Here is a 22,689-nt window from a genome sequence, read left to right as displayed (position 1 = left end):
CAACAGCCAGGTCATGGAAGCAACCTAAATGCCCAGCAACAGACGAATGGATAAAGAAGATGTGGTACATATATACAATGGAATATTAGCCATAAAATGGAACAAAATTGGGTCATTTGTAGAGATGTGGATGGATCTAGAGACTGTCATACAGAGTGAAGTAAGTCAGAAAAACAAATATCGTATATTAACGCATATATGTGGAACCTAGAAAAATGGTACAGATGAACTGGTTTGCAGGGCAGAAATAGAGACACAGATATAGAGAACACATGTATGGACACCAAGGGGGGAAAGCGGTGGGGGGGTGGTGGTGGTGGTGTGATGAATTGGGAGATTGGAATTGACATGTATAAAGTGTATAAAATGGATGGCTAATCAGAATGCACTGTATAAAAATAAATTAAATTAAAAAATAAAAACAAAACAAAACAAGTGTGGCAACAGGCTCATGCCCATGAAATTCACTGATATTATCACGTGGCTGATCACCTAGTATGAAACAGCCAGAGAGGACGGGCGGTGGATTACTAAGCACTCAGTTACAGTGCCAGAGGGAAGAAAACACCCTTCCAGCAGTATATGTTCTAAACCGGAGGTCAGTTTTTGGTGCCATCTCCCCCATGGCAGGATTCGTGGCCAGAGAACAAAGGGCTCTGGGAGTGGTCCCTCTCACTGTTTCACCTAATCATTCACTAGAAGACTTTTTTGTTTTCCATCCTTGCAACCAAAGGCTTGGTGGATCTGAAGCTTCTAGTGTCCACAGCAGTAACTTCTTCTGCCGGGGAACATGGTCATGGTTCCAGTGAACTAGAAGCTGAGATTTCCCCTCTTCATTTTAGGCTCCACATGCCACTGAGCAGTCAGAGGAGAGGTTCTCTAGCTTGGCTGACGTGGCTCATCCTGATCACCAGGGAAAGTTGTGTTGCTGCTACACAGTGGGGATGAGAAGGACTTGGTTTAGGGCAACTCTAAATCTTCTCTTGCTCTAAAGTTCTGGTCGGTGGAAACTGACAACCCAATACTGTCAAGACCACCAAAGACTTGGATCCTACAGCAATGAAGGCATGTGTCATTCCACCAGGTAAAGAAACTCATCCGGCTGCGGTGCTGGAAAGGGCAAAGGGAACTTGCTTTGAGTGCTGGAAGAAGACAGCTGTGATTACCAGTTTAGGCCCTATTACCAGCTCCAAAAATGCAGACCGTAACAGCTGTGTCTATGTTTCTTTACTGTTTGCTCCCATATGGGTTTCTACTGCTATCTGATGAATTATCACAAATTCAGCAGCCTAAAACAACACCCATTTACTAGCTCGCAGCTCTGTAGGGCAGAAGTCCAGGAGCAGGGAGTTCCCTGGTGGCCTACTGATTAGGATTCTGGGCTTTCACCACCATGGCCCGGGTTCAATCACTGGTGGGGGAACTGAGACCCTGCAAGCCACGTGGCGCGGCCAAAAAAAAAAAAAAGTCCAGGCGCAGCATGTATGGCTGGGTTCTCTGCTCAAAGTTTCAAAAGGCTGAAATCAAGGTGTTGGGCTGCATTCCCATCTGGGGCTCAGGGTCCTCTTTCAGGCTCACTTCGTTATGGCAGAATTCAGCTCCCCATGGCCAAAGGATTGAGGCTTCCTTATCCCTGCTGGCTGTCAGCCAGGGGCTACTCTCAGCTCCTAGAGGCCACCCATATTCCTTCTCCATCTCCAAAGCCACCAATGGACAACTTCTCACGCATTAACTTCAAATCTCTTTCACCAGGAAGAGCCCTGGGCCTTTCAAGGGCTCTCCTGACTAGGTCAGGCTCACCCAGCTTAGTCTCCCTTTCATAAATGATTTGGGACCTTAACTGCATCTGCAAAATCCCTTCATAGCAGTATCTAGACTAGTATTTGATTGAAAAACAGAGAAAACACACTCCAGGTGTGTACACCCGGGAGCGGGAATCTGGGGAGACTATCTCCGGATTCTGCCTACCACACCTCCTCACTTTAACCTGATTCCTTATTTGAAGAACACTAGTAGTAGTAAAGCTTTAGGTTTCCAGAGAGGTTTTTCTGGATTGAGATCGCCTCTTGATAAAATGGTAGTCAGTGGGATTTTGTGCGTCCCGCTGATGGGGATGCGAATTTTTCACCCAGATGAAGAATGAGAGGGCATTACTGAGGGAGGAAAGAGGAGAGCCCTGCCAGATAGTTCCTGTTTGTCCCTCATTCTGTTTTCCTCCTTGCTTTCTGCCCAAACAGAGGGACTGATGTTGGCTCCATCAATGGGCTCCCTTGTCCTTGCGCTCTGGTTGGTTTATCTAGTGGGGAGGCCCAGCAGGAGATTACAGGGCAGAAGGAGAGTCAGGTAGGGTATTTATTTCTCAGGTTTCCTCCCTACAGGCTGCCTCAGGTTGCCCGTGTCCTGCAACTGAGGGCTTCGGTTCCTCGTAGGACAGTTATCTCTGCACGACTTTCTCCTCCCGGATTTCAGTCCCCATGCCCCCATCCCCTTCACCCTTTCAGGCTTAGGAGGAGTAACAGCTCTGCTGTTCCCAGCCCTAGGTTGCTGCACTATCCCTTGTATCTCCCCTACGCCTGCCCACGCCTTCATATAGTCCCTTTATTCAATCTTCTGAATTATCCTAATTTGAGTGTGCCATCTGTTTTCTGTTTGGACTCAGTGATACAAGAACCTATTAAGAGATAGGCAGGGGAGTACGGCAGATGGAGATACAAATATTACCTTTATTACCACTACAACTGACACTGGACAATATGGCTTAGGTCTGCTAGGCAAGCAGGTTGCTAATATTTCACCCCCGAGGTCAGCCCTGTGAGGGTTTATTCCTGTAAAACTTATGGCAGAGGGGGGTAGGGTAGGGAGTGTGCTTTTTTACGGAGAGAAGGGAGGATGGGACTCAGCTGAGCAGTTTGGCGCCTCCTTTCTGACAAAGGAGTCACTCTCCTTCCCCTGGGAAAGACCGAGAAGGCGGGGCAGGCGCCCAGAGACATCTATAGAGGGCAAACCTCCTTCCAAACGGGAACGCGAAGCCTGGTAGAAAGGTGGCACTCCTCCAACACTCTGTACAGCAAATGATACTTTAAATATAGTCAAAGGTAAGCAAAAAACAGCCAAAGACTTAATATCCAGAATTTCTATAAAGAACATCTACAAACTGTTTAATTAAAACATTAAGAATCCTACTGAAGAATGGACAAAGTCTTCAGATAAGCAATTCACAGAAGAGGGAATGCTAATGGCAAATAAACATCTGGAAAGATGTTCAACTTCAGTCATAATGAACGATTTGATTTTTTTAAATGTTTTTTTCCCCCGCTTCAGATTGGCAAGAATCCAGCCTTGATGAAGATGCAGGGAAACAGGCGCTCATAGGCTGTCAGTACGAATGTAAACTGATAAAGCGTTTTGAAGGGCAATTTGGCAGTGAATTAGAACTTTAAACGTGCATATCCTTTGGCCAAGCAAGTCCACTTTCAGAGATATATACTGGAGAAATATTCATATTTGTATCCACACACAGAAAGGCATGTACAAGGATGTTTATCGTAATACTGATAAATTGGAAGCAATCTTTTTGTCCATCAATAGGGGAAGGATAAAATTTTCATATTCTGGGGCTTTCCTGGCGGCGCAGTGGTTGAGAGTCTGCCTGCTGATGCAGGGAACACGGGTTCGTGCCCCAGTCCTGGAAGACCCCACATGCCGCGGAGCGGCTAGGCCCGTGAGCCGTGGCCGCTGAGCCTGCGCATCCGGAGCCTGTGCTCCGCAACGGGAGAGGCCACAGCGGCGAGAGGCCTGCGTACCGCAAAAAAAAAAAAATTTCATATTCTGGAATAAAATGCAGTTAAAACAATGGCCAAAGAAAGGGAGAACAGTAAGATAGATTGAGTTTATATATATATATATATATATATATATATATATATATATATTCCCCCCCACAAAGGAAAGACATCCTATAAGGCCTCCTATGTATAATGCTAAGTGGAAAAAAAAAACAAGTTGCAAAAAATATATACCTAATACCATGGGTAGAATTCATGAGTGTAAAAATTAAACAAGGGAAGAATAAGATTCTGCAGTTAGGGTTATTGAGATTTTTCAAAATTCTAAACATGAAAAAAAAACCTTTCTGACTATCCACACTTGTACTCTTTGAGTCATACATTCACTGGTTGTATTTAAGTTTAAAGATTGCATGTAGATGGGAATGTAATTAGCTAACACTCTATTAAATAATATGGCCAAGAGCCTTCATGTGTTCCTAACAACATGCATATGTAGGGGAACGGCACAAGAAGAGTTTCTGGATGCAATCCAGCCACCCAGTAATAGAATAGAAACTAAAGATAAGGGCCAGTTATAGGAGCCTCCTTTTAAAGATAAGGATGTATAACATGGAACAGCAAATATTATTATATTCTTCCAAGAATATAATGATCGCTCATGCAAGCACAAATTTTGTAAAGTGATTCAATGCTGTTTTGTATAATGATGTTATTATTCAATGTACTGTGTGTGTGAAATGATTCTGTGTAAATGTGCTGAAATTTTAGTTATCGAGTCCTAATGTATAATAGATGTATCACAGATATTCCCTTATGACATACTCGGATACGGTAGAAACCTATGAAAGAAAAACTTTACCAAAGGTTTAGTTTCCTTTTTGACACAGTTACAAGCTATCATGAATCTGTGTGATATGGACTATTACTGGTGAAATTGAGTAAAGTGGGAAACTTAAATTCCGAAGCCTTAGAAATGCAGACTCAATGGTTCAAACAAATAATAGAGTGACACTAGATTCTGAACACATGGTTGGATGTGAATATACATAACATGATATATGGAGCCTGATTTGAACATGCTGTATAAAAGTGATAAAAAGACTGGGAGCTCAAATAAGAAAGTTAAAATAGAAATGAAGATGCTCTTGTATTAGAGCAAGGTAGGAAAAAGCTTAATGAAGATCGGGTGAAATAAAAATCATCAGCATAAACTCATGACTTTGAAAGACAAAGATTCCCTCAGAGACACTGAGATCCCTAAGTTGCTATCAGTCATCCAGTTCACCCCTACCAGCTATATGAAATGATCTAAATTCATGAAATGATATAAATACATAGCCCAAGTGCCCAGGGTCCAGGTCTTCAAATTGCTTCTTACCAAAAGCACCATGTGTTTTTTGAAATGTGCACAATGTTTGGTCTTGGGATGGGAAAAGCAAGTCAGTTCTGAGACATCTCTTTTTTGGAAAGAATTAAGATGAAGCAGGAAGGCTAGCTTGATTGATTTCCTTACAGATGTTCCAAGCGAATACAACGCCTCTCTCGGTTTTTCTTGCCACGTCTTTCTGTACATCATTTCTATTCTCTCTGCCTGAATGTCCGCATGAGGTATGGTTCTATTAAGAAGGAGAAAAGAGGCAACAGATGTGGGGTACGCAACCTACAATGTCTATAACAGGTACTCTGGTTGGTCCAGCTTCGGTCAGGTGCCCACTCACTGACCAATCACTGTGGCTGGGAAGAGAGGATCTTATAAGAAGATGACAGCACCTATTCACACTTAAGATGAAGAAGTGGTGAAAGTGATAATTCCCCCAAACAAGGGAACAGTTCCCAGAAGAAGAAAGGGAACCTCTACTAGATATCTATTGCTGCTAACAAATTACCCCACAACTCAGTGGCTTAAAATGACAAATGTTTACTATCAAAGACTTTCTGTAGGCCAGAAATCTGGGCGTGCCTTAGGTGGATGTCTCTGACTCAAACCTTATCCGTCATGAGGCTGCAGTCAAGGTGCTGGTCAGGATCACAGTCATCTTAAGGCTCAGTGGGAGCAGACCTGCTTCCAAGCTCATTCACAGGCTGCATCAGCCCCTTGACATAGCTCTTTCCATAGGCAGCTCACAATATGGCAGCTGGTTTTCCTCAGAGCAAGTGAGTGAAAGAGTGAGAGAGGGCACCCAAGACACAAGCCAAAGCCTTTTTGTAACCTAATCTCTGAGGTGACATTGGACCAGCTTTGCTGTATTCTATTTGTTTGAAGTGAATCTCGAGGTCCAGCCCATATTCAAGCAGAGGGGGCATGGAGACCAGAATGTGGAGATCACTGGGGACCATTTCACAGGCTGCCTAGCACAGGTTCTGAGCAGGTAATACAATCAAAGACCACTAGCTTGAGCGGTGACACATTGAATCCAAAATGTAGTAATTCTAGTCTAATACAAACAAGCTGAGTCTGTAGAAAAACCTTGAGATTCTCATGATACTACAATGAGGATGTTAATAGAAAATGTGCTAACAGGTGGTAATAATGCATACAGAAAGTTTTAAAATTTTGTTCTTATTAAATATGAAACAGATACAAAATGATATTTATAAAATATATGTAAGATATAAAGAGTAGTGATAAAACAAAGATGTGTGATCACACCACACCAGAGAAAGGGGACAGCCATTACTCTTGAAGTCTCCAATGCCACTCCCTTCCCTCCCACTCCAGAGGTCACTATCATCTTGAATTTTGTGGTCATTATCACTTGCTCTTCTTTATAGTTTTACCACAGATGTTTGTAGCCCTACACAAGATATTGTTTGGTTTCCCCTGCTTTTGACTTCATGTAAATGGAATCATACTTATATGATTTCTCTGTGATTTGTATATATTTGTATATATTTCAATATATTTGTATATATTTCAATCGTAAGTGAAAGATTTGCTTCTTTCACTTACGATTATGTTTCTGAGATTTATCCATTCGATGTGTTCATACTGATGCTTTCAATTCGACCCCAACGTCACTAAGCTCTTCATATATTACTCTAATCCAAGAGCAAACTCAAGTTTACCATTTGAGTCACCAGCTTTTTCTTCACTTTTATAAACAACACTGTGGGACTATACAACAACACATCTATACATTTATCAATGGACATTTGAGTTAATTCCTTATTTTTGCTACATAAATAGTGGTGCTATGAACATCAATGAATTATTTCCTGGTACACTCGTGCACAAGGTTCTCCAGGAGATAAACCTGGGCAAGCAACCGCTGGATCAAAGGTATATGAATGTTCAGTTTTAAGAAATAATGCCAAATTATTTTCCAAAGTGGTTGTAGTGATTTATACTCCTATCAGCAGTGAATAAATGTTGCAGTTGTTCCAGATCCCTTCCAATACTTGCTATTGTCTGACTTTTAAGGTGTTTTTTTTTTTCCTCCAATCTGGAAAGTATAAAATGAAATTTCATTGAGGTTTTGATTTGCATTTCACATATTAGTTGTAGTATTTTTTAAGACATTGGCAAGTGCAATCCAGTGGTCAAATGCGAATCTGAACTCTACGTGCAAGTGTCAGCCATTATCCATGTAACTATTTACAAGCTGTTGTTATCTTAACTGATCATCATACCTGTACAAGTTCTTTGATTAAAAGTTAAATGCAAAGAATCAAGATTTGTAATAACTTCGTGTAATGCTTCTGTTGCAAAGTGGGTTAAGATATAGACAAATGGTGACTAAAGAAAATAATTGTCATGGGCATTGTACCTCTCTTGTATATATTTTGATACATTATGTAAAGGTGGTTGTAAGGGAATTAAGGGGAAAAGCGAGTCACGCACATCTAGTTTATACATCATCTCTGCTGCCCTACAGGGAATACAAGCGAAAAAGGAGTGGAACCATTGGAGGCTGGACAAATTTTGTTTCTGGTACAGACCCCAGCAGATGGTGGTGCTTTGAAAGTCTTAAATAGAATTTGCATACTCAGATTTACAGTGAAGTGTTAATAAGGAATTACTTACCCTAGATGTTATTCTGTATTGCCAACAATGATCATAAACACGCTGAAGTTGGGATTGAAGTTGGGATTGTTAAACTTAGTGAGGTCACATCCTGATTGGACAGTACCCAAGAAACACGTTCCAGGAGGAGTCTGATTTCCAAGTATACTGCCAACTGCAGGGGGGCAAGAAATCAGGTGATCGGTCATAGCTGGTGGCAATCCGTGCTTAGAGGCAGAGCTGAAGAAACAGTACCTGCCAGGCACTTGCATTCACTCTGAGCTGAGCCTGGACCCCAGGTGCCTGGGTGAGCCTGACTTGGGATGCCAGAGAGCAGTGACAGGAAGACAGTGGACGCTGGTGCTCCTGGTGTTGCACTTCAAGCTGCTTTTTGTCAAAGCTAGTACAGGAAGCAGATCAAGATGACGTCTATGAATGTATTGTCCAAGTGTAAACTGACAATATTTTTGAAAAGCCATTTAACACAGTCGTCAAGAACTTAAGCATGCTCCTATTTTTTCACCCAACTTGGAATCTGCCCATTCAGTTGGTTTAGTGTGGCTGAAATATTGATAAATTCATTTGAATGATCTGAAGAAACATTAAGAGGCTACAGACACAGAAACCCGGGAAAGTCTAAACATCCTGGCCTTGGGAAGCGTAGACCTGGGAGCTGCCGTGGGTTTGGCCAGTCCTGAGAACTCTGCAGCAGCGGCATCTCAACGTGCTACCCCTATTCATAGTGCCCAGTTTCCCACCCCTTCTGCTCTAGTTTTTCTTTACCACCTGACTCCTGCTTATTTAGTTTCTACAGCCACAGTCATCTTCCGGCAAACACACCTCCCACTTGGCTCTCAGTATTTCCTTGTTTGAACTCTCCAAGAGGAAGCCTGATTGGTCAGACTATCTTTCCAAATTGGACAAATCAAGGGTCTTGGGCTATTCTATGGATTGGCTGCCCTTGAATCAGATGTCTTTCCGTGGTCCAATCAGCCGGGGCTGAGAGGGGACAGCCCGCCCATAGCCGCTCAGTGCGGAGTCCAGCGGTGGGGGCAGTTTTCCTTATAAAGGACTTCGTACTTTGTTCCTACAAAAGAAACCTGAGAAAACGATTCAGAGACGGGACTAAGAAGTGCATTAAAGTGCTTTTATAGCGCACGCGCACACACACGTTGAAATCCCTAATGACCATCAACAGATTCTGGGATGTCCAGGTGCGGAACAGTGAGCAGCTAATTCAAGGTTTTCATGGGAAATGCTCACGAAATAATATGCCATAAAATCGCATATACACTATGATCAGGGTTTTCTAAGAAAAGACTGCACGTGTTTAGTTTTTGCTCTGTACGGGAAAGTTAACGGGTGAGTGGTGCGGCACACACTTTCAAATGTTCCATAATGAACAGGTACTCTGGTTATAATGAAGGAAAAACACGAAGCGTTTGTTAGCGTCCACGCTCCTTCACGTTAATTGGGCCCGCACCTCCTCCGCCCGCCGCCCTCTCCCGTCAGGGAAAGTGCACTTTTCTGGCCAGTCCGCGGTTTTTACGACGCACGGCTTTCCCAGCCGGAGAGAGCCGGCACCCAGTTCGCGGCGACAGCGCGCCGCCGCCCGGCGGGGCCGGGCTCCTCCGCAGCCTCGGCGCCCGCTCCGCCCCGCCCCCCGCTCGGGCCCTCAGTCCCTTCCCCTCCCCGGCCCCGCCCGCGGCTGCTGCCTTCCGGCTGCGCGGATTCTGCCCCACGCGCGCTCCCGGCTGGCCATGGCTCCGCTGCGCTTCTCGGCCAACCTGTCGTGGCTGTTCCCCGAGCTCCCCAGCCTCGCCGCACGGCTCCGGGCCGCGGGCAGTTCGGGTTTCGAGGCGGCCGAGGTCGGCTGGCCGTACGGGGAGCCCCCGGAGGCGCTGGCGCGCACGGCGCAGGAAGTGGGGCTACAGCTCGTGCTGATCAACACGCCCCCGGGTGCGCCGTGGGGGCCCGGGCCTGGGCGGGGCGAGCCGGGAGAGCGAGCCGGGAACTGAGGCCTATTCTCTCCGCAGGAGACCGAGAGAAAGGGGAGATGGGGCTGGGGGCCGTTCCCGGGAGGCAGGCGGCCTTCCGAGATGGGCTGGAGCAGGCTGTGCTGTACGCCAAGGCTCTGGGCTGTCCCAGGTATCCTCCTCTCTCCAATCCCCCGCCCCCATGACCCACGAGAGAACAGCCGCTGGGGCTTGAGAGGCTCAGAGGTCCATCGCACTGGCCCTTCTTCGCCCCTTCCGTCCGGGCCCCTTGTAAATTGCCTCCTGTATTTCATCTGTTGTGTGTCACTCTCAGTTTGCAACTCTTTCTTGCTCAACTCATGCTGGGATCCCGTGCTGGGAGCTTAGTCTGACCTGGGAGATAGCACAGTAAACAAACGGAGTGATCCGTTTGAGGACAGGTCCGTTCAAGGAGGCTGTGGGAGCAGGTAGGCAGTAACTCTGTCTGGGATCAGAGGAAGCTTCTTACAGGTAGTGGGTCTCTAGTGGGCACTTGCTTGAGGTAAGGAGCATTCCCGTCAAGGATGCAGGGGCCAAAGGCAAGAGGGGCTTGGTGTGCTCTGCAGAGTTTACGAGGCTGGAAATGTAACCTGTCTGCTTTGGAGGTGGCTGAAAAGGATCAGGTGGTGACGTGAGGGGGACTCAAAGTGGGGCTGATCTCATAAATGTCAAATCCTGCACAGAGCAACCAGGCTGAGAAGGAACAGGCAACAAGGGGTTATTAAGGGGGTGGAGGAGTGTGTGTGCAGAAAACAGATGGGAAGCTAAGAAACAGATGCAAGGAGGAGTGACAAGCAGCGTGGAATTCCTGAGAAGGGTAAGGGTCAAACTAATTTTTTAAAGGTGAGAATCATGTTTGTAGGCATGAGGAGAAGGGGCACGGAAAAGGAGAATTTGGAAGTACAGGAGGGGCTAAGTGAGAGACCTGGGGAGATGGGAATCCGGCATGATCGGAGAGCAGCTGGAAGAGGTGCACCCAGGGAGCAACGGAGTGAAAGCTCGCGCTTCGAGGGTGGACTCCACAGCCCCGTCCAGGCCCATTTTCCCCACAGGATTCACCTGATGGCTGGCCGAGTGCCCCAGGGGGCTGATCGAGCAGCAGTCAGGGGTGAAATGGACACAGTTTTTCTGGAGAACCTGAGGCACGCAGCTGGGGTTCTGGCTCAGGTGAGACGGTGAAAACACATACAGACACACATGCTTCATGAATGTGTGTGTGTGTGGAGGGGATGCACAGTGGGGAGAGCAGTGAGGCACAGAGGCTGGGCCCCGGTCCAGGCCGGAGGGATTGGTGATGGGCTTGATCGGTGATTGAGGGGGTACAAACAGGGAGAGCTCTACTCACGGATCCTGCCTGGTGCTAGGAGAACCTTGTGGGGCTACTGGAGCCCATCAACACCCGCATCACGGACCCCCGGTACTTCCTGGATACGCCCCAGCAGGGTAGGACCCCAGCCCTGTCTCCTCCTGTCCCTTGATTCTTGGCGCCCTCCTTGAGTCTCATGGCCTCCTCCCCGGTTTCTCTCCCAGCGGCAGCCATCTTAGAGAAAGTTGGAAGACCCAACCTCCAGTTACAGATGGTAAGTGGGAGAGAGGGAGTGCTTCTCAGAGGGCCCATGGGCCTGTGTTCTCCAAATCCAGGCAGAATGGTGTGGCCTGCAGGGTCTGTGACTCGGAATCTCTGCCCCAGGACATATTCCACTGGCAGATCATGGACGGGAACCTGACAGGGAACATCCGGAAGTTCCTGCCCCTCGTTGGTGAGGGCCCCTTTCTTGGCTCCTTCCTAGTCTGCCATGCTGCTTCCTCTGTCCTCCCACTCTTTCTACCCCCCCACATCTGCTCCCAGGGCACGTGCAGGTGGCACAGGTCCCAGGCCGAGGGGAACCCGGCAGCCCTGGAGAGCTGAACTTCCCCTATCTGTTCCAACTGCTGGAAGATGAAGGCTACAAAGGCTTTGTGGGCTGCGAGTACCAGCCTCGAGGTGAGGGTGGGCAGAGCTCCAGGCCTGGCCCTGGGGAGGGGGCTCTGAAGGGACAGGTGTCGGGCAGGGGCTGTTTTCCTCCTCGTGGGTTGAGATGCCTCGGGTCCCTCTCCCCTCAGGAGACACGGTAGAGGGCTTGAGTTGGCTACGTTCGTACTGGGATAAGCGGGGCCGCCCACAGGCTGGCCAGTGAGGTCCTGCGCTCCAGCCACACACCTCTGGGATGGGAGCTGCACATCCCGAGTCTCCTCTGAATTAAAGACAATCTGCTGAAGGTTTCCATGTGTGTATGTTATTGGAGGGGGAGGGGGAGGGACACACAGTGCCTCACTTTTCAGTTTCTTTGGGTCACTTCCTTCCTGCAGAGAAGGGACATACAGCTCACGTTCAAGTCCTTCAGTCTGTGCCAGTGTTGCTGTGGAGATGGGAGAGCTTTCGAGCTCACCACCTCACGTACAGATGAGAAACCAAGGGTCCGAGAGCAAAGAGACTCACTCGTGGTCACAGATGCTTCAAAGGCAGAGCTGGGATTGGAACCCAGGTGTCTTAGTGGCAATTGTCCAGCAATGATGTCCCCGTGGGAAGTGAAGACCACAGGGCTCAAGATGGGGGTGGGGGAGGCGGGTGGCTGACCGCAAGTCAAGACTCGGAGGCAGGATTCAGGCAGAGGAACTCTAAGGGGTCTGTGTGCCACCTGATGTGAAGAATTCCCAGGCTCCACCAAGTGAGCAGGGAGGAGCAGTCTCCTTCTGGAAAGGCCCAGGGACCTGAGATGGCATGGGCACCTCAGGGAGGTGACCGGACCTTCTGGATCCCTGGGCTGGTCAGTGGCAGTGAGTGTTTAGGGAGGGCAGCTCCTGCTACCAGGTCCCCAAGACGCATTCACACAACGACTGGCATCCCTCAGTGTCCAGTCTTGCCCGGGTGCCCAGAGGGCTGGTCAGTCCTGCTGCAAGTGGGCAATCCTACAGAGCCATAATTCGAGGACATTCAGTGGTCCATCCCTCAGAGGAGGCGGGTCCAGAGGGTGAAGCAGGCTGTGTTGATGACGGACTCCAGGTGGTGGTAAGTAGAGACCAGCTGGGCAGGGGGGCTCTCGCTGTCCTGGGGCTGTACCGGGAAGGGCTCTCGGAAAACCACTGTCAGAGACTGTGGGGAACACGGGGCGGGGGTGGTGAGAGGAGGGCAGGCTGAGCCCAGGGAGCAGGGCTCCCCAACCTCAGCAGGCTCTGGGATGGAGCATTTGGGGTACAGCCTCCTACTAGGCTGACACAAAGCCCCTCACCGCTCCCTCCCGTTCTCACCGTCTTTCCCAAGTGGGAATCCAGAAACACTAGCACGAAACAGTCAGTGAACTTCTGATTCAGCACAACCTGCAGCAAAAGACAAAATGAGATGCGGAGTGAGGCACAGACCCTCCTTGAAGGCATCCTGAAAGTGGGACCAGTCTGAGGAAGGCCCGCTTCCATCACCACACCTGACCCCACCTACACTGTACGGTCACCCAGGACCTCCTCCAAGCCCAACCTCGGTCTTCGTCCTCACTGGCCCCCGGTTAGCCTGTCCAGCCTCACCAGGATGAGCGAGTGGTACTTGACTGGAAGGCCCTGCATAAGCTCACACACTGAAGCCCATCAGCAGAGGAGGGTTCTCTCCCCTTGACGTGAGCCCTCCTTTCCTCCTGGGTTTCGTGTCTCTGGCCTCCCTGATGCCTGTCCCTGGCGCTCAGCTTTGTCATCTCTCCCTGGGCAGTTTCTTCTATGCCCAGCTTCAGTCACCACCTGTTTGTATAAGTGCTGCCTACATCTCTCTCCTGAGCTCCAATCCCCGATGCCCATATACCTTCTAGACTGTGGTCCTCGAAGGTCCTCCTGGGCCTCAGATTCAATTCTGCACCCTTCCCCCAAACCCACTCCTGCTTCGGCGTTCCCGCCACCCACAGAAGCATCCCCATCTGCTCACACCGACCTGCGCCACCGCAGCCTTACCCTAACTAACCTCGGCTTCTCTGGGTGATGCTCTGTCACACCTTGAAACTAGTCTTCCCCACAAGCACTATGTCGCAGGACCCCTTACCACAGACCAAGCACCTTTTGTTTTGAAATCTTCTCTTGAATGTCTCCTCTCCTGATCGCTGCTCTCGTTGGGGCCATCCTTTAGGCTCTCAATCCCCAGGCTTGTGCCCACTGCCATAGCTCTCTCTACCTGTCCTTCCCAGCAACCTGTCAACCTCTACTGTGCGTACCAATCACCTGCGGATCTGGCTGAAAGGCAGGTTCTGAGCCAGCAGGTCTGGGGTGGGGTCTGAGAGTCTGCACTTCGGTCAGCTCCCAGGTGGTGCTGACGCTGCTGGTGTGAGGACCACACTTTGGTAAAAAGGCCTGAAAGCCCAGGAGGTCCTTTCTGGGACTGGAACCTCCAAGAGCAACCACTCACAAGGTTCCAGAGCTTGGCCCCCAGGATCGCTAGCCAAAGTTTGTGCTTTTTGTGAGCCCTGAGGGCACAGCTCTAGGTTATTCTCAGTGAATCACATGCTGTGGCTTGGTGCTTGAAGGGTTTTACATCCATCTACCGGTGTGGTCACTCCATCTCAGCCTCCCTGTTTAGTCAGACGGGTTCTTTGAGGGGGACCCTGTCATCTCTCTGATGAGGATTTCTGCTGTGTCTCCCCTTTCAGAGGAAGGTCAAAGAGACTTACCAGGTACTGAGTTCCCAAGTCTGGGCTCTGGAAATGGCGACAGCTCTGGGGAAAGCGGCTTAGGAGAACCTTGATCAGGCTCTGGTACCAGGAGACCGTCATAGACAGGAAGCAGTCCTAGGGGAAGGTCCACAGGCATGGATCTGCTGTTCCAGAACCACCTCTGAGACCTCTGCAACCTGTACCCTGGCTGCCAGTGGAATTCCTAGCATCCATCCCAGCCCGTTCTGGAACCCACAGCTGCTTACCAGCTGGGGGTCGATGTCCCCGATGGATTTGGCATGGACGGCTTCTAGGAGCTCCTCCAGCTCGGCCAGGGCCAGGCGCCCCCCTAGTCGCAGCCGATCAGGTCCTGGTGGTTCCAGCAAGAAGAGGCGCTTCCAAAGGGTGTCCCGACGGCAGTGCCCTCCAGCCAGCCTCACCAGCTGAGCCAGCCGTGCCCGTGCCACGCCCACCTCTGCAGCCAGTGGGGGGAAGAGGGGAGCCGGTCCAGGGGCCAGACCATCCCCTGAGGCCTCCCCAGGGCTACCGGCTGAGCTCCCAGGAGCCTCTGGCTCAGGGGGCAGTCTGGGCGGCTTCCGGAACCGGCGCAGGTCAGCAGTGAGTCTGGGGAAGAGCTCTCGTTGGCTGGTGAGCACCACGAAGAACTGCAGCCTAGGGTGGGGAGGGGCGGGAGTGTGACGGTCACAGCAGGAGAGACACAGGGCAACAGCAGGGAGCGGCTGGGCAACAGGCAAGTTCAAGGCAGGGGATCTGCTGACCGCAGAACGTGCCGCTCGGCCTCTCCTTGCTCCTCAAAGGGTGCGGCACAGTGACAAACAAGCAGAGACACGTCGAAGTCGTCCTGGTGACGAAGTCCCTCAGAGTCCAGGTAGGAGCCAGAGCTGTGCGGTGGGGGTTGGGGAGACGTCAAGCCTGAGGTTCTGATGAAGCCAACCCCACCCCTTCTGCCCAAGAAAACGCGGGTCCCCCACTGCAAGGATGGCCCCGACTCCGGCTCCAGGCATCCCCTCTCGCCTTACCTGTGCCACGCCGACACCAGGGCATACTCGTTATGTTCCGGGCCTCCTGGCCGTGCCATCCGCAGTGGCTTCATGTGGTAGGAGCTGGCATGGTCGGCCACGTAGTTGTACAGCTGGTGGGCAGCAATGAGCGGAGTGGGGAGCTCCAGGGTCCCTGCGAGATGAGTTACAGGAGACACTGAGCCTGGGACAGACACAGTGATCTGGTGGGGCCGGCGGATGGGAATCCCTGAGGCTCTGATGGGCAGGCAGGCCGATTCTTTCTGGGGAGCTCCTGAGGGACATGGAGATGGGACAGAAGTGGCTCAGGACACACAGGGGGCAGGGTACACACGACACAGGATCTAAACTTTGCTTGCTATGAAAATTAAACCAAACTTGCTATGAAAACAGACTGGGAAGAACTTAAGACAGAGACATGGGGACAGGGTCCAGGTGACATAAGGCGACTGGACCATATAGGACAGGAGAGGCAGAGACAAGGTCTGGTCCCCGGAAGTGGTCCCCCTGGCCCTGGCTTGAGACACCTGGCGGCCTGTTCTTTTTCGGGTTCACTGGCTTGCCCCTGGGCACCGACCTTGGTAAATGTGATTGCGGCCAAAGTGGGGCCCATCAGGGTGGTGGGCCAGGAAGTGTCGCAGGAAGGTGGTGAGGTGGTAGCCATGCCGCAGCACCAGGTGGGCGCCCAGCACGTGCTGGTGCACGAGGCGCAGGTGGAAGTCGTAGCTAAACGAGTGCACATGCATCAGGTCTCGCACCTTGTCACACTCCTCCGTGAACAGCATGGACAGCTGGGGAGCAGCGGGGGGGGACCTGGTTAGGAAACGGTGGCAGGCTGCCCGCCCATCTCACTCCCTCCTCTTGCCTGGGAAACCGCAGCTCAAGATTCACCCCGTCGCCGTGGGCCCCTCTGCCAGAAACGCTTCTGTGAGAAGCCCTCCTCATTACATTATGCAGTGTTGTAACTCTGTTTACATGAACTGACCATTTTGAGACATGAACCTTTTTTACTCGGTATCCCAGTCTCCACTCAAGTCTGGCACAGATTCACTCACGTAACAAATACTTGTCCAGTGCCTCCCACGTGCCTACCTGGTACTGTTCTAGTTGCTGGGGATACAAACCCCTACCCTCAAGGAGCTTACAGTCCAGTAGTGGGGAGATAAGACAATAAACATTAGGCAGAGTAAATGAGTAAATAGCACGTTAGTGGATGGTTATGGAAAATCAAGCAGTAAATAAAGCAGGTGTGGTTTTAAACAGGGTGGTCAGGGTAGGCCAGGTGTGTAATTACTCACTATTAGAAAGGTTTTCCTGGTCGCTTCCCATCCCTCCGGCTTTATCTTCTCATCAAATTACTTGCTCTTGCGAAGCATACCACATATTTTCTCTACCCTCTTGTACCTGCCATTCTGTTTGCCTGAATGCTGCTCCCCCTGGTCCCCAAAGCTGGCTAACTCCCACTCATTTGTAAAGCCTCATCTGGGACATCCTGCCAAGGCTAGTCCAGAGCTGGCCTCCTCTAATTCATCTGTGAATGAATGAATGAACGAACGAACCACTGATGGAGGAAGAAAGGAGGGCAGAGACACAGAGCTGGTGCTTCTCTTGGTGTACATCAGCATTACTGAGAGTGTGTTAACAGTTGGATAGGTGATGCTAGAATGGCAGAATCTACCTGACCGTGGCCTTGGGGGCACAGGGCATAAAAATTAACAGGAAAGGAAAATCAGTGACTGTAGAAGCAGCAGTTGCCTAGGAGTCAGAGTAGCTGCGTGACCTTGGGTAAGTCACAACCTCTCTGCTTCAGTTTCCTCATCTACCATGGAGAGAAAGGAAAGGTCCTCATAAATTTAGAGCTGCGTGATAAACTGCAGTAACCAAGGATAAGCCTCAGAGTCAGAGACCCAGCTTGCAACCCTACTACTGCCAGCAACTAGCTGTGTGCCCTGGGGCACATCACTTAACCTCCGTGAACCTCAGTTTCCTTATCTGTACAGTAGGCGTAAAATTCTCCTCTTCCCTTAGCATGTACACTAAGCAGTTAATAAATAAGTAATAGCTATAATAAAGCAACTTAGAAATCTAAGTAAGGTTAGAGATTAGATATGTAGGTGCAGAGAGAGCCAAACTGGATGGAGATCCGGGGGCAGGGCGGCCAGGACTTCAGGAAGCTCAAGAGAATAATGGGGTGGGTCCTTCCCGCCAATACTACAGCGAAGTGTGAAAGAGTACCTGCCTGTCCAATCTCCCTTCTGTGCCCTGGCCCAGGTAGGTTCCTACACTAAAGTCACCAAGCTTTCCTGGATCTCACTATCCTGTGATGACTAGACCAGGCATCCACACCCAAGTCAAAGGCAACCACCTGTGGGCTGGATCTGAGCTGTCCAGATACGGGAAGAGTTTGTGCCATCTGTACTGGAGGGCGACGGACTGCACCCAGTCAGACCCTGATCTCTCAGAAACTCAACTCGAGGCACAAGGAAGGCAGAAGCCAAACAACGAAGGGGCCGAACTCACTCAAGGCTGGAGGGCTTCGGGTCTCTGACCACACTCAGTCGCGACTCATTCTTGCTGAGCCCTCTTGAGTGCTCAGAACCTCATGGGGTGCAGAAGCCCTGCCTTCAGGCCGTCAGACAGGGACAGAAATAACAACTGAGTGTGGGGGGCTGTGCTGTGTGGGTGGGGACTCTAGTCCACATTCTAAGTGTTAGTGACTATATGGACAGAGCCAGGTTGTCCCCAGCCCTAGACGAGGCCAGGACTGCCCATGGCACTGACCCACCCATGTGTCAGATTACCCGCTCTGCTCAAATGTCCTCACTGTCTACCCACGTATGGTCAGTGCCAGAATGACCACAGGGCCGGACCAGCCACTGTGCTGCACTGCCTTCTGCCCCCAGTGCCATGGCTGAATACAGGTCTGGACTACCACAGAGTAAGACTGGTGCCTGAGGCAGGCAGAGCACTGGAATGGCCCAGACGCCTGCAGCACCAGATGGTCACTGGGGCTGCACTGACTACGTCTGAGACCTCACGGCCCTCCGTCTCCACCACATACCTGGGAGTTGACAGCTTGCCCCATGGGGATTCGGGAACATTCCAGGGCAAACTGTTTGACACAGAAGTAACAGCCCTGGAGAGAGGACGAAGATGAGGTCAGGCGGGCAAGAGACAGGTGGGCCTGGCTCTCCCCATGTAGAGCTCATTCTGCTCACCTGGAAGGCCAGCTCCATGAGGATGATGCCCCCAGGCAGTGCCCGCTGCAGGTGGTACGTGGTGACGGGAGAGCCAGTGCTCTGCAGAAAGGAAAAAGACGGGTTCAGGGGCAAGGGCAGGGGGCTCACCAGCCTCGGACCATTGGGGAAAAAGTCCCCTGGGTCAGTGACTTTAATGGTGTCAGGCTGGGATCAATGACCTCAGTCATCACCCAGAGCCCCCCGCTTTAGGCCTTGGGCAAATAATTCAGGCTCGGTGATGCTGGTGTCTGAGGCATCACTGATTTCACTCTTGGGGAAGGAACACGACGACGTGTTACCTTGGGGCTCCCTTCAGTCTTGGCTTTCGGGCAGGAGAAGGAGCCCCGACCTTCTGTTCCAAGGATAGCCATGGCCCGCAGCCGGCTGGTGCTGCAGAAAAGGAAGAGAGGCACAAGGGGGTGAGGCAGGCCAGTGGGGTGAAGTGTTACGGCTATCAGACCCAGAACCCATTTCACGTGGAATCGTTCTGCAGGAGAGGAGACAGGCCCAGAGAAGGGAAGAACCTGCCTGGGGTCCCACGGTGGGTAAGTGGCAAGGCTAGGCCAGGAGTCCAGGGCTCGATAGTGGGGCGGGGCTCTCTCCACAGCAGCTGCTGCTCTAAGGGGGAGGCGGAGACCAGGCCCCTCTCTTCCAGTGAGAGGGTGAGGGTAGAGCCGCAGAGGCTGCTGTGACTGGGGGGAGACACCTATGAGCAGATGGAGATATCTGCTTACTGTGGACAGCAAGGGAGGGGAGAGTGTGATGTCTGTCTAAGATTTCATGGGGAAAGCGCAAGCAGATGCTTGATGCCCTGGTTAGGGACGTTCCCCTGGGAGGGAAAAGGCGTTCTCTTTTGACCCGGGAAGGGCATTTTCAGTGTTCCACAGGCCTGCTGTTCTTCATTTCTCAACTCAGAGGCAAAGGGAAAAGAGAAATACTGTGAATGAGGACAAAGTAGAAAGGGGCAGTGGGACGCACTCATACTCAGGAGCTATAAACCACTGGAACCCCTGCTGGGGGTTCAAAGCCTCTGGCAAGAAATGTCCCACTTAATCCTCAAGGAAATAGGGACCAGACCTAACTAGTGATTGGTGATGGTTAGAGACTGGAGAGGAAGGCAGGCCTGACTTTAAATTCTCCTCTAGAAACATATTTTTAATCCTAGTATCTTTGGTTTTAAAAGGGAATTCTGATTTCTGGGAAGAACATAACTGAATGGGAAGGATGTGAACTCCAGAGAAATCCCTACAGCTGGGAACTGGCTGTGGAGGGCAATGAGCAGAGAGCTCCTCCTGGGGTCTGTCACTGAGAAATGAGAGGGGGTGCTGAATGAAATGTCCCAGAGGTGCAGCCTGTCCTCTCTTCCTAAGGCCTGGAAATGAGAGGGAGGCCTGGGAGGTAGAGAGCTGGTTACAAAAATGCTTAGGAGTTGGAATTAGCTTTCTGGGCCAAGAGGGCATCTTGAGTAAGGAAGTACAATTTATATTTACTAGTCTGAAAAAGTATCAAACTGAAAGCAGAGAGGAGGGAGAAAACAAACACACATCTGGATACATGAAAGCGACAGCATAACACGAACAGACATTTTCCCATGCAGCCACTGGGAAGGAGCTGGGAACATAGAATCTGGAGGCTCAGACGTTGAGAGGGGCATAGGGCACGGGCCATAGAAATGGGAATTTGAGACTTGACACAGGATGGGAAAGGTGGTTGCAGAGTTTTCACTGCGTTCTGGGGAGATGGAAGGTGTTGCCAGAGGAGCTGTCTACTACCTCCCATGACTCAGACCTCTCACTACTGGCCAGTGAGGGAACATGACCAAGAACAGGCCAGAGGACAGTGATGCGAGTAGGCCCATTGCAGGGGTCCTTGGTGAGAAAAAAACAAAACAAAAAACAAAAAAAAAACCATGGTGAGAAAAGAACTTCCTGGGCCAGGAACTAGGTAAATCTCTGGAGAGGTCAGGAGGTGATCAGGACAACAATCATTAAGACCCAGGTCCAAGAGCTTGTACAGGACTGGTGTGTGTGGATGGACACCAGCGTGAAAGCACAGAAGACACACGTGGGCAAGCAGCTCTGTGAAAATGTACCCAGTTTGTGTATGAACGTGGCCATGAGTTCCACGAGATGTGTGAGGCTTACGGAATGTGATGAGGGCTGCAGGTAGGTGTCCCAGATCCTCACGTGTGTGTGCGGGCCTGATCAGATGGATGTACGCAAGGCCCAAATTACCCAAATAGGACCCAAGAGGAAGGGTGTGTGGGGCCTCACCTGCTGTGGAGGAGGAGAGGAGGGTGGGGAGACGAGACGCGCTCACCTGCGGGCGGGCGAGGGGGGCCGCAGCGGCACCAGCACAAAGCCCATGCTCTGCAGATACTGCACGTACTGCTGCAGGAAAGCCAAGCTCAGCTCCTTCAGCCAAGGCTCCTCCCGGGCGCCCGCTGGAGGCCCATCCGAGGAGTCGCAGCTGGCGGAGGCATCTCGGCTCCCAGACCCTGACTCAGGGCGGTGGCGCCGCTGTGGGAGTGGAGGTTAGGAAAGGCTCTACCCACCGTCAACCCCCCTAGCAGGGGTGGAGGAATGGAGGTCCCCGCTGGGTAAAGGGAGGTCCCACAGGAGAAATCCAGAGTCTGGAGCCTCACCTGCCCCTCCGGGGGCCCAGAGGTCTCTGGGGGCCCATGCAGCCAGGCTGCGGGGTCGAAGAGCAGGGCCGTCGCACAGTAATGCACCAGGCGGGACGACTGTTTCAGGGTCTCCAGCTCCCCGGCCTGGGGAAATGGGCAGTGAGCACCGGGGCGGTGGCCAGGGCAGGGCCATGGGACGCTCCCAGAGGACGCGGGTTGGCCACTCACACTGATGGGCATGCTGGCTGGGGCGGAGCGCTGCTGCCACGTTACAAACAGGTTCTCCATCTTCATCTGGCGCTCCAGTTCTGGGGGTTGGAGGCATCAGTAGCGGCCCCCAGGAGCGGCCACCCCTGGCCCTGCCAGACTCCACAGATTGCCCTGCCCGCTTCCCGGCTCAGCGCCCTCACCTCTGCGCTCTGCCATCTTGATCTCCAGGAACTGTTGTCCATGGTAGGTGACAGGATCGGGCGGTCTGGGCACAGGGCCGAGGGAGGAGCTGGGGCGGGCGGCCGTGATATCCCTCAGGGCCTCATCGAAGGGGAATGTGTCCAGGGGAAGGGGGCCCCCACCCCGAGAGGACCCACTCAGCCGTCCCTGCTCGCGGCTCAGAGGGGGGCTTGCACTTCGGATGAGGGTCTCTGCTTCCATGGTCGGCAGCAGGAATGGGTTTGGCTCCTAAGAGAGACGGAGCCTCACAATGGGTCCATGGCCTTTGCCCTCAGACCTCCTCTCCCACCGCCCCCGTGGCCTCCTCTCTCAGACTCTCCCTCCCCACTGCCCCTGCCCTCAGCCTGTCCCCTCTCCTGTTCCCTTAGCTGACCACTCAGGAGAGGAGGGAACCTGAGCAGCGGGCACCTTTTCGTCGCGCACTGGGAAGTCCAACTGGCCGTAGTGGTGGAAGAGCCCAAGCTTCTGGCTGAGGAGGCAGAAGATGAGATGGGCGCGTGCGTTCTGCCACTGCACGAGGCGAACCAGTGCTCGGCCCAGGGCCGCCCCCAGGTCTGGGGCCCAGTTGTAGGTCAGCAGCTGCAGCTGGAAGTCAGGGCTCAGCGTCAGTGGGATCATGGAGCCCCCCCTGGGGACTCCAGCCCCTGGCCCACGTCTACCTTCTTGTCCATGACCTCCAGCAGCAAGAACCTCTGCCGGGGAGCATTTCGCCCCAAGCTCCCGTCGCCTCCCGGCTCGAAGCGCTGGACGGCTTTGGCAGCTACGGGGTCAGGGAGGGGCAAAATGAGGGTCTGGGGGCCGATCCCCCTAGATCCCACCCTGCGTCCCACGGGGTCAGCAGCTCCAGGGTCAGTCACTCTGAGC

General features: G+C 51.6%; 2 protein-coding genes and 1 long non-coding RNA gene across 10 annotated transcripts in view; 1 reads left to right on the top strand and 2 right to left on the bottom strand.

Annotated features, from left to right (window-relative positions):
• The window catches only part of LOC137210374 (uncharacterized), a 79,806-nt gene extending 71,120 nt beyond the window's left edge, over positions 1–8,686 (bottom strand). The window contains exons 1-2 of one of the 2 annotated variants that reach the window (XR_010936488.1): positions 8,047–8,686; positions 7,813–7,966 (exon numbers count right to left, since the gene is read on the bottom strand). This is a non-coding gene — a long non-coding RNA (uncharacterized lncRNA). Of the gene's footprint in view, positions 1–7,812 lie in introns of both variants that reach the window. The other variant, XR_010936486.1, reaches the window with a different exon arrangement.
• Positions 8,687–9,494: 808 nt separating this feature from the next.
• Positions 9,495–12,068, top strand: HYI (hydroxypyruvate isomerase (putative)). Its single transcript, XM_067725810.1, has 8 exons — positions 9,495–9,750; positions 9,828–9,939; positions 10,859–10,973; positions 11,171–11,249; positions 11,337–11,386; positions 11,497–11,566; positions 11,656–11,790; positions 11,910–12,068. The coding sequence occupies exons 1-8, from the start codon at positions 9,552–9,554 to the stop codon at positions 11,981–11,983; spliced, it is 834 nt and encodes a 277-aa protein (XP_067581911.1). The 5' UTR covers positions 9,495–9,551; the 3' UTR covers positions 11,984–12,068.
• Positions 12,061–22,689, bottom strand: part of SZT2 (SZT2 subunit of KICSTOR complex) — a 51,175-nt gene continuing 40,546 nt past the window's right edge. For 3 of the 7 annotated variants that reach the window (XM_067725792.1, XM_067725796.1, XM_067725794.1), the window contains exons 57-72: positions 22,485–22,585; positions 22,234–22,410; positions 21,786–22,053; positions 21,604–21,683; positions 21,394–21,519; positions 21,069–21,268; positions 19,049–19,139; positions 18,729–18,809; positions 18,572–18,646; positions 16,088–16,301; positions 15,511–15,664; positions 15,250–15,372; positions 14,737–15,142; positions 14,489–14,605; positions 13,095–13,163; positions 12,061–12,939 (exon numbers count right to left, since the gene is read on the bottom strand). In XM_067725792.1, coding sequence (XP_067581893.1) covers positions 12,796–12,939; positions 13,095–13,163; positions 14,489–14,605; positions 14,737–15,142; positions 15,250–15,372; positions 15,511–15,664; positions 16,088–16,301; positions 18,572–18,646; positions 18,729–18,809; positions 19,049–19,139; positions 21,069–21,268; positions 21,394–21,519; positions 21,604–21,683; positions 21,786–22,053; positions 22,234–22,410; positions 22,485–22,585 — 2,426 coding nt within the window. In that variant the 3' untranslated portion in view covers positions 12,061–12,795. Of the gene's footprint in view, positions 12,940–13,094; positions 13,164–14,488; positions 14,606–14,736; positions 15,143–15,249; positions 15,373–15,510; positions 15,665–16,087; positions 16,421–18,571; positions 18,647–18,728; positions 18,810–19,048; positions 19,140–21,068; positions 21,269–21,393; positions 21,520–21,603; positions 21,684–21,785; positions 22,054–22,233; positions 22,411–22,484; positions 22,586–22,689 lie in introns of those variants that run through there. The other 4 variants (XR_010940794.1, XM_067725795.1, XR_010940795.1 and 1 more) reach the window with 4 other exon arrangements.

Source organism: Pseudorca crassidens, chromosome 2 (genome assembly GCF_039906515.1).
Source record: "Pseudorca crassidens isolate mPseCra1 chromosome 2, mPseCra1.hap1, whole genome shotgun sequence".
NCBI classification, from domain to species: Eukaryota; Metazoa; Chordata; class Mammalia; order Artiodactyla; family Delphinidae; genus Pseudorca; species Pseudorca crassidens.
Note: the sequence above shows the minus strand (reverse complement) of the source record. Positions and strands in the feature narration are given on the sequence as shown.